General features: G+C 33.4%; 1 protein-coding gene across 2 annotated transcripts; it reads left to right on the forward strand.

The window, feature by feature from the left end:
- Positions 1–6,155: 6,155 nt before the first annotated feature.
- LOC131642577 (uncharacterized) lies at positions 6,156–10,398 on the forward strand. Of its 2 annotated transcripts, none has more exons than XM_058912809.1 (3): positions 6,156–6,828; positions 7,892–8,023; positions 8,461–10,398. In XM_058912809.1, exons 1-3 carry the CDS (start codon positions 6,448–6,450, stop codon positions 10,015–10,017), a joined length of 2,070 nt encoding a protein of 689 aa, XP_058768792.1. In that variant the 5' UTR covers positions 6,156–6,447; the 3' UTR covers positions 10,018–10,398. The 2 variants fall into 2 exon arrangements, with proteins under 2 accessions (XP_058768792.1, XP_058768793.1); XM_058912810.1 differs by having other exon boundaries at positions 6,157–6,828; positions 7,895–8,023.
- Positions 10,399–11,047: the final 649 nt, after the last annotated feature.

Below are 11,047 nucleotides of genomic sequence, written 5' to 3' on the forward strand. Positions count from 1 at the left end.
AAACAATGAACAAGAGGAGAGAAAGAGAAAGCAAGTAATTGAGTTGCTTTGGTGTGTTTTCTGAATGAGAATGAGGCCTCTATTTATAGGCAAATGGATCAGTATAGCTGCAGAGGAGTGAGCTTCCTTAGTGAGGGAGTTTTGGTTTCTTAGCCATGAAGAAATTCAAAGAATCTCCAAAATGCAATGATGCATTTTCGAGCCAATTCTCCCAACCATTGATCTTGCAGGATCTTAGGGAACATTTCTGATATGTAGCAAGTTTCTATTGGCTTAGGAGAAGATTCCAATTGGTGAATCATTGCTTATCATAAATTCTCAAAAGTAATGATTACATAATCACATGTTCTTGCTTTTGGGAATCTTCTTCAATCTTCATGCCATGGTGAAAATGAATGCATGGCATTGTTTCAGACATGTTATGGGTCGTGTAGCATCCATTCATGAAGCAAAATGCACAAAATTGCAAAGTTCCAATTTGCACATGACCTATAATTTCACTTTATGAGGCCAACTTTGAACAAGCATAACTCCTAGCTCAAATTGAATTTTGAGAAGGTTGAACACAATTTGGAAAGCCCTAAACATCTACTTCAAATCATTAGTTTATGTCTTCTTCAGATTCCTTTGGGAAATTTGTGAAAAATGAGGCCAAAGTTGGAAGAAAACTAGGTTAAAACACTTAGAAAAATTTCTAAGTGTTTATGACCTAAACTTCAAAATTTCCAAAACTTCATAAATGGTTGATCTTTTGAAAAAAGTTCCCTTGTAAGATGTTGTTTTATTTTGCAAGATCTACAACTTTCATGTTGGAAGTTTTTTGAGTTGTGTAGGTGAAATTTTGAGATCTCACCATGCCTTTAAAAACCCTAATTCCCGACTTTTCGCTCCTTGATGAATTTCTTTGAATTTCTTTGGCCAAATGACTTTGACATCCATATATTGATGATATTGATCTTTGAAAGTCATTTTTTGACCAAAAACCTTAAAAGTCAATGATGATCCTTCACAGTTGACTTTTTTCCTGACAAAGTGAATTTTTGGGCTTTTGTGTAGAAATAAGATCTTCTCCCCAAATGGATGATATAAATGGATTATATGGAGGTAGTAGAGATCCTTGAATCATGTCTTGAGTTTTGGATTCATGCCCTGATCAGAAGTCAACTATCTTGGTGAATTAGGTCAAAACCCTAATTTGTCGACCATGTGAAAGTAATGACTGTAGACTTTGAATTGAAGTGTGATGTCCAGTAGACCTTGTAATATGAGTTATTTGAAGATGATTGATGTCTTTGAATGACCCTCTGAGGCTTTTTAGGGTTTCCCAAATGTGATCCCTGATTTTAGTCCTTGATAGGCTCAAAACCCTAGTCTGGTGACCTGAGTAAGCCTGTACTCAGATGACTGGATGTCTAATCAATCATAGATGAGAAAAATGAAGTTTTTGAGCTCCATGATTGTATTAGAGGCTAATCTTTGTATTGATTGATCCTTTGCCTGAGCTTTCTTGTCTTTGTGCATCCTCGATTAGGTATCAGATGGAGAAATGACTGCTCTGGGTACTTGTCTTGACCTGATGAAAAATCCTGAAGATATGTCATCTCAGGGGGGTCAAAAATTAGGGTATGACACTATTTCAAATATTTCCCTAAGTTTTATTAGGACATCTCACACCTTATGGAGCGTCAAAAATTACAGCTAACAGATGGCTAAATGGAAGTCCCGCCCAAATAGGTAAAAACGCCTCGCCTGAGGGGCTTATAGTCTCATCAGCCAGGCTACATACAATTCTCACATGAGGGACTTAGTGCCTCCTCGGGCCCGACAAAATTCAAGGGTCACGCCTAAGAGACGCGATAGATATCCAGCCCGAGAGACTTGATAATCAGTCTTTCTCGAGGGTTGTATAGAAGTCCCATCCAAGTAGGTCAAAATGCATCACCTTAGAGATTCATAGTCTAATCATTCAGACTACGTATAATTCTTCTTGAGGGACTTAGATTCCTCAAGATAATTATACTCTCGCCTGATGGGCTTAGTATCTCCTCGGGCAGGAAAAAACTCAAGAGTCACACCTAAAGAGGTACGACACATATCTATCATGAGAGACTTAATAATAAGTCTTGGCAGAGGGCTCGATGGAAGTCTCGCACAAGTAGGTCAAATGCCTCGCCTGAAGGACTTATAGTCTCATCAGCTGGGCTATGTACAAATCTACCTGAGGGACTTAGATTCCTGGGGATAATTATATTCTCGCTTGAGGGATTTAGTATCTCCTCGGACGAGATAAAACTCAAAGGTCACGCTTAAAGAAGCACGATAGATGTCTAGCCAAAAAGACTTGGTAACAAGTATTGTCAGACGGCTCGATGAAAGTCTCGCCCAAGTGGGTCAATTGCCTCGCTTGGGGGACCTGTAGTCCCATCAATTGGGCTACGTACAATTTTTCCTAAGGAAATCAGATTCCCAATAATAATTATACTATCTCTTGAGCAAGTTAGCTAAAAGACCTCAAGAGAGAAAACCCCTAGTTCTCAGAACACTCTATGAGTGGAAAGACACTTTATCTTTTACCAAAGGCCTCGTACCTGAGGGGCCATGTTGTGTTAAATTTTCAAAGAGGCTCTCCTAGGACGATGCCCTTGGACTGCCCTAGAAAAGGTGACGATGAAAGGTTGTTTGAAGGGATGCATCACTTGCCATGTAATCTTCCCTCGCTCTTATGTGAGAAACGAGACATAAGACATTTCTTGGGTGGAGAGAAAGTCAACGTCAATAACTGAATCACAACTCCCTTGGAAATAGGGATTCAACTCTCCATTGTTGACTAAGTGTGTGGAAGCCCTTTTCGAGAAAACCCTAGGCCATAGAGACCCCTATAAATACATAGTCTCTCAAGGAGAATACGTTCCCCAATTAATACACACTCTCACACCCTAAGGAGCACAACACTCACTACGGTGTTAACACACTACCGCCAAAGATTGTACGTTTGGTGCCAAGCATCACTGGCCATTAACAGAAGTTCTCACCTCACGTAAGCAGCTCTTCTATATCACCTAAAAACACCACCGTACAGAGCTTTTTGCCGTCATGGACAAGCCCTCACTATATAAATATATTATAAACTTACCAAGGCCTCTGAGTCTCTCTGTCCTTGCAGGGAGAACACACACTTGTACTTTTTGACCGATAATATATAGTGAGAATGTGTAAGTTATATGAGAATGAATAAAAATCATCGTATTTAAAAGAAAAAGTGGAGATTAAACTGTGATTTTTATTGAATCATATGCCAGAAATTTTAAAAATTTTATGAGAAAAGAAAAATCACATTTAAACTTAATTTTTCAAAATAGTATCTAAAATAATATTTCAAAAAAACATTTAAACTAATAATAACTTAATTTTTTTTATAATACTATATATATCATTTAGAAAAAACACTCTATAAATTTAAATCTTAACAAATAAGCTTTTCAAAGTCTTTAATTTTAATATTTTATTTAATAAATAAAATCAAGTTAAATTTTAAGTAGATCATACCATAATTTATTTGTTAGAGGGCTTGACTTATACTACCTCTGTTCCTTTATATAAGAGACAATTCACTTTTCTAGATTCATTAAATAATTAATGTATCTAGTCAATATACATACCAGATACATTGATTATTCAATGAACCTAAAAAGGTGAATTGTCTCTTATATAAAGGAACGAAGGTAGTACCACTTATTAATTATCTATAATATAAGAAAATTAATGGTTGTGGAAAAGTCAAAAATACCCTTATTTGATTTTTTGCCACCACATTAAAATTGTGGTTTTTTGGTCTTTGCACCATAAAGTTCTTAATTTTATTATTAAAATAATACAACTCTTATATTTTATCAAACTTATCAAATCTTTTTCCATTCTCTATTTCTTTTCTCTATCATCACTTTCTCACTTCTTTCTTCAAAAAAAAAATCTATTATTGATATATATTTTTTATATATGAAAAATGGTATTTATGATCGAAATATTTTTAGTCAAAAATGATATACGGAAAAAATTTATTCAAAAAATCTATTATTGATCTAAATATTTTTATATACGAAAATTTAATATTGATCCAAATATTTTTGTAAATGATACCTAAATAAAAATAATATTTGTATACGGAAAAACTCTATTATTTACGAAAAATGGTATTTATGATCCAAGTATTTTTTACTCAAAAAATGATATACGGGAAAAATTTTACTATTGATCTAAATATTTTTATATACGAAATTTATTATTAATCCAAATATTTTTGTAAATGATACCTAAACAAAAATGAAATTTGTATACGGGAAAAAATCTATTATTGATCTAAATATTTTTATATACGAAAAATGTTATTTATGACCCAATTATTTTTAATTCAAAAATGGAATAGGCCAAAAATATATTATTGATCTAAATATTTTTATATACGAAAATTTGATATTGATCCAAATATTTTTGTAAATGACACCTAAACAAAAATAATATTTGTATATGGAAAAAATCTATTATTTACGAACAATTGTATTTATGATCCAAATATTCTTATTCCAAAATGGTATACGGGAAAATAATCTACTATTGATCTAAATATTTTTATATACGAAATTTACTATTGATACAAATATTTTTGTAAATGATACCAAAACAAAAATGAAATTTGTAAACGGGAAAAAATCTATTATTGATCTAAATATTTTTATATACGAAAAATGTTATTTATGACCCAATTATTTTTAATTCAATAATGGAATAGGCCAAAAAATATATTATTGATCTAAATATTTTTATATACGAAAATTTGATATTGATCCAAATATTTATGTAAATGACACCTAAACAAAAATAATATTTGTATATGGAAAAAATCTATTATTTACGAGAAAAATGGTATTTATGATCCAAATATTCTTATTCCAAAATGGTATACGGGAAAATAATCTACTATTGATCTAAATATTTTTATATACGGAATTTACTATTGATCCAAATATTTTTGTAAATGATACCTAAACAAAAATGAGGTCTGTATACGGGAAAAAAAACTATTATTTATCTAAATATTTTTATACACGAGAAATGGTATTTAATATTAAATATTTTTGATCAAAAAATGGTATACAGGAAAAAATCTATTATTTATCTAAATATTTTTTATACGAAAATTTAATATTGATCCAAATATTTTTGTAAATGATACCTAAATAAAAATAATATTTGTATTATTATTTACGAAACATGTTATTTATGATTCAAATATTTTTATTCAAAAATGGTGTACGGGTAAAAATATACTATTAATGTAAATATTTTTATATACCAAATTTACTATTGATCCAAATATTTTTGTAAATCATACCTAAACAAAAATGAAGTTTGTATACGGGAAAAAACCTATTATTGACCTAAATATTTTTATATACGAGAAATGGTATTTATGATCAAATATTTTTGATCCAAAAATGGTATACGTGAAGAAATATATTATTGATTTAAATAATTTAATATACGAAAATTTAATGTTGATCCAAATATTTTTGCAAATGATACCTAAATAAAAATAATATTTTTATACAAAAAAAAATTATTATTTACGAAAAATGGTATTTATGACCGAAATATATTTTATTCACAAAATGGTATACGGTAAAAAAATTATTATTGATCTAAATATTTTTATATACGAAATTTACTATTGATCCAAATATTTTTGTAAATGATACCTAAACAAAAATGAAGTTTGTATATGAAAAAAAATCTATTATTGATCTAAATATTTTATATACGAGAAATGGTATTTATGATTAAATAATTTTAATCCAAAGATAGCATACGGGAAAAAAAATCTATTATTGATCTAAATATTTTTATATACGAAGTAATCAATTATTTATTTTTTTTTCTTTTTTAAGATTTTTATTTAAAATAAATTATGTATTCAAATTCACGTAACCGAACAGAACCCGTGCGTATGCACGGGTTTGTTACTAGTTATCTCAAAGACGTCAATTTCTTGTATTTTCAGCCAGAAAAAAAATACAGTTTTCAATAAAATAACACCGGTAAAAAAAGAAAAAGAGAAAACTAACACAGCTCTAAAAAAGTTAAAACGATAGTAGTAGCATCACGTTGACCGTACACAAACAACTTTTTCTTCTCTATCTCTTGTTAACAACAGTTCCAAAAAAAATCTTAGAATCTCTGCGCCTCATTTTCTCTTTCACACTAACAATCTCTTCGGATTCCATTTTTTTCTAACTTATTTCCACATACACAACACACTTCATAAACTCTACCACACTTTTACACTCAGAATTTTCTTTATTTCTGTTATTCCTCTTTCAAGCATTTCATCAAACAGAAAACGCTCCTACTAGGCTTATTACTATTTCTTAAAATGGCTGATACTCGGCGGCGATGATGAAGATCTCCGGCGACTCTCACCGACAGCTACCGCATTTCACGGCGAGCATTGCTCCCAGCCACTCTCCCGATTCAGATCTTCGACCTTATTGGAAAACCTCACGTAAGAAGTTTAAGACGCCGGGGAATCGTGTGAGGAGAAGCGGTTCGTCGACGGGGAGACGGAGCAGGCCTGAATCTCCTTCGTTGAAGTTGAAGATCCCTAATGGTGGTGTCGGTGGTGGCGGTGATCCAGTGGAGGAGGTTTGTCGGAAAAGGGAGAAGATGCAGGGGGCTGTGTCGGCGAGGAAGCTTGCTGCTGGACTTTGGCGGATGCAGTTGCCGGAAGTGGAGGCGACCGGTGATTGTGGAACTCGAGGTGGTTTGAGACTTCAGGTAATTAAACTCTCTTTTGTTGAAGTTTATTTTTTAATAGAAATTTCCTTTTGCTTGCATTTTTTCTATATCTGTTTGAAATTTTTTCTATATCTGTTTGAAGTTTTTATTTTTGATTCAAAATTGTGTTTTCTTTCTAGTTTAGCTGGTTTTTTATCTTTAGATTTTGCTTGAATAAATAATTTAATTAAGTGCTTATGAATAAGCTATTTCTATATAAAAATTTCATATATAAATTGTTTTTATACTCAAGTGTTTAGTCCAATAGATAAACTCAAAAAAAAAAAAAAAACACTGAATGAGTCAATTGAAAAAACCCTTTTTTGTTAAAGCTGTTTTGTTTGTATGTTTTATGCTTATTGGTGTTGCTTGATTTTGAAGTTTAAGTTTGACCTTTGTGATTCAGTTCCTTTTTTCAAGTTTTCATTATTCTGCATATTCCATTTCTGTGTTTTTATTAAGCTTTCACTTTCCATGATATGATATATCCCTTTTATAGGGTACTATTTATCTTTTGATTTTTGTTGGTTGGTTTTTTCTTCTATGTTAAGTTAGAAGCAAATGATTGATTGGTAATGAGTAAATATGCAAGAATGAAATGCGGGTGCTGGAGTAATAGTGATCCATGATCTTCAATTAAAGGGAAAAATAAAAGCATATATATGAACTGAGGCCTAAAAAATGCTGCGTTGTTGGTTGGTTCGTGATTGATTTTGGTCTATTGCAGAAGCCGTTGTTGTTTTTGGTAATAAGTAAAGAAATGAACAAGGGTTTGTCTTTTGAGATATTGAATTTGTGTTATAAATGCTGTTAATTATATCTATAGTGTAAACGTATTTGCATACTGAACTTATTCTGTTAATGCTTAAACTTAACTGAGCTGTCCACGGTTGAATCGTATCCCTTATTTACTAGATTCCTTAATAGAGCAATGCAAGTCTATTAGGTATGTATGCCAATGTCATGTAATTATCGTCATTATTTTCAGATCCTGGCAGTTTGTTTCTTTTGAAAATTTAATAGCTTTTCACTTCTAGTTTTTAACTGCAAAACTTGTATGCAGCAGAATGGAATTGGCTATGCAGACCACCCATATCTTAGTAATCAAAATGGTGTTATGCATGGATCTGGCATGAAGAATCCATCACAAAGGCGCCGTTCCATTCCTGAGACAAAAGATGGACATTTTTGTGAGGTATTACGTTCCCTATTTATTAACTAGAGATTATTGAGTGAAAGTCATACCAAGATAAAGAAAAACTTTAGACTGAATTAAAATTGCGCTGTTGCATGATAAGATAAGAGAATAATCCTACGAAAAAAACTAAAACACTCTATCCAAATATTTGTTATCCCAGTTCTATTTTATCCCAATATTTTCAATCAAGGTCTAATTACTGTTATAGTGTGTGTCTGCTGCTGGGCAAGCATTATCTTGATAGTGACACTTGACAGTCTAACTTAAGGAACTTTGCGTTATTGTGACTCTGAAACATACTGTTAAGATATTATAAAATATTTTCTTATAGTCTAACAAGCTCTTTAATGAACTTTTCAATTCTGGATGTTTTATGATTTCCAAAAGTATCACCTTTTAAGTGTTAGTCTTAAACCTTTTTTGTTCTTCTGCAGCTCGACCCTTCTTTCCAGTTTTCTTCAGCTGCAATGGAGGGAATGACAAAGTGGGATCCTGTTAGTTTAGAAACATCAGATGAGGGGCAGCATATTTACAGCCAGATGAAACTTATAGACCAAAAGGATAGCACTGTTTCTGCACTTGAAGCAGAATTAGAGCAGGCACATGTGCGGATTCAGGAGCTTGAGACTGAGCGTCATTCCTCCAAAAAGAAACTTGAGCATTTCTTAAAGAAAGTCAGTGAAGAAAGGGCCTCATGGAGAAGCAAAGAGCATGAGAAAATCTGTGCATATGTTGATGATATTAAATCAGATTTGAACCGAGAAAGGAAAAGTCGCCAAAGGATTGAAATTGTCAATTCCAGGCTGGTTAATGAGTTGGCTGATGCTAAGTTGTTAGCAAAACGTTGCATGCAGGACTATGAGAAAGAAAGGAAGGCCAGAGAATTGATCGAGGAAGTTTGTGACGAGCTTGCTAAGGAAATTGGAGAAGACAAGGCTGAAGTTGAAGCATTAAAGAGAGAATCTATGACAATTAGGGAAGAAATGGAGGAGGAGAGAAGGATGTTACAGATGGCTGAAGTGTGGCGCGAAGAACGTGTTCATATGAAATTGATAGATGCAAAAGTTGCTCTTGACGAAAAGTATTCACAGATGAATGAACTTGTAGCATATCTTGAAACCTTTCTCAAGTCAGTTAATATAAACTCAAATGCTAAGGAGATCAGAGAGGCACAATCACTTCAACAGGCTACAGCTGCTGTGAACATCCAAGACATCAAGGGATTTTCATATGAGCCATCCAATCCAGACGATATATTTGCCATTTTCGAAGATGTAAATTCTGGTGAACCCAACGAGAGAGACACCGAGTCATGCATTGCTTACTCTCCGGTGAGTCATGCTTCAAAGATTCACACGGTTAGTCCTGAAGCCAACTTGATAAGTAAGAATGGTCTTCAGAGACGTTCTGACATATATATTGATAACAACTGTGATATAGAAGAAGATGAAAGTGGATGGGAAACGGCGAGCCATGTTGAAGATCAAGGATCAAGTTGTTCACCCGAAGGGAGTGCCCCTTCGGTGACTAAGAAAGGTCGAAAGAGCAATGCCTCGGGGATAAGTGTGATAGAATGGGAAGGAAATGCAGGTGAGGAGACCCCATTAACTGAAATAAGTGAAGTCTGTTCAGTTCCAACTAAGCCATCAAAGAGGATATCATCCATAGCAAGGCTTTGGAGGTCAGGACTGACAAACGAGGACAATTTTAAGATTATCTCTATGGAGGGAATGAACGGGAGGCTTTCAAATGGAAAGGTATCTAATGGGGGAGTCATGTCTCCTGAATGGGGACTTGATAAAAGTGGACTAAGCCCCCAAGACATTATATGCCAATTAAGTTCTCCTGAGTCAGGAAGCGTGCATAATCGAGGCATGAAAGGCTGCATTCCGCGTACTGGACCAAAGGGTAGTTTGAAGTCAAGACTAATGGAAGCTAGGATGGAAAGCAACAAGGTTCAGCTGCGCCATGTTCTGAAACAGAAGATTTAGATCTGAGCTTAGCCATGTTCTGAAGAATGACACACATGCAGCATTTTGTTTTGAATTGTGGAAGTATAAATCTGCTGCTTTATAGAAAAATTGCTCAGAAATGATGGGTGGTCATAAATAAATTCAACTTTCCTGCCTCGGGTTAACCATGTTTTAATTCTTCATTTCACTCATTAAACAGATAGTATTTTCCTCCCACTAAGCCAATGCCTCAATAATCTCTTAGAAATAGCCAGTTTTGTAATATGCTTCATTTTGTGTAGGATCTTATGAAAATCATGAGAAGCATGTTGCTTTTGTTGTATCATAAAGTGTGAGAACAAATTTGCACTGAAACTAGATCAGCATAAAGTATAAATGATAGCATTTTCCTTTTCACAATTTTATTTTATTCTCTTTCTTTCTGACAAGGTTCTTCACTTAGATAATTCTCTGTGAGTTGTGTTGGAAATTAAATACCTGTCTCGGGCTCTCGGCCATGATTTAATGTTTGGTTTGTTATGTTGTACTGTAACACAAATGTGTAGATGTAGCTTAGAACGTGTCATAGATCTTTTAGGAGATTAGGTATGAAACCTACCTGAACAATGAGATAAGGGACCACTTACCCTTGTACGTCTCATTGTCATTTGGAATGATGAGGACTGTTTACTGATATAAATAATTAAAATAATAGTAGTTTCTTTTTCCTATTTATTCCCGTTTAATAACTAGAGTATGGTATTATACTGTGTATCTGCAGTACCTTTAGGTATCTAAATCTTCATATTCATTTTTAAGAAAGTTATTACAAAGCTGTAGAGGATCCACATCCCTCTTAGATGGAGTTAAATTCTAACTTGTATGTTCAACCATATCCGAGAAATACTAGCAACACTCTCTTTTGAACACTCTCTCAAACACTCACTTTTTTAGAAAATTTCTTTACCAACCTCTCAACCTTCTAGTTCACCTCTGGTGAAAAACCCAAACTACCCCTGACTTCGGAAATGAACTTCCGAAATGCAAGAAAAAGGTGTTTTCGGAGATG

Source organism: Vicia villosa, unplaced genomic scaffold, assembly GCF_029867415.1.
Source record: "Vicia villosa cultivar HV-30 ecotype Madison, WI unplaced genomic scaffold, Vvil1.0 ctg.005345F_1_1, whole genome shotgun sequence".
In the NCBI taxonomy this organism is placed as follows: domain Eukaryota; kingdom Viridiplantae; phylum Streptophyta; class Magnoliopsida; order Fabales; family Fabaceae; genus Vicia; species Vicia villosa.

What these genes read in the sequence shown, in the direction of transcription:
- LOC131642577 (XM_058912809.1), top strand. Translation starts at nt 6,448, where the DNA reads ATGATGAAGATCTCCGGCGACTCTCACCGACAGCTACCGCATTTCACG. An exon ending in GAGGTGGTTTGAGACTTCAG is followed by an intron (nt 6,829 to 7,891) that starts GTAATTAAACTC and finishes ACTTGTATGCAG; the next exon opens with CAGAATGGAATTGGCTATGC. An exon ending in AAGATGGACATTTTTGTGAG is followed by an intron (nt 8,024 to 8,460) that starts GTATTACGTTCC and finishes GTTCTTCTGCAG; the next exon opens with CTCGACCCTTCTTTCCAGTT.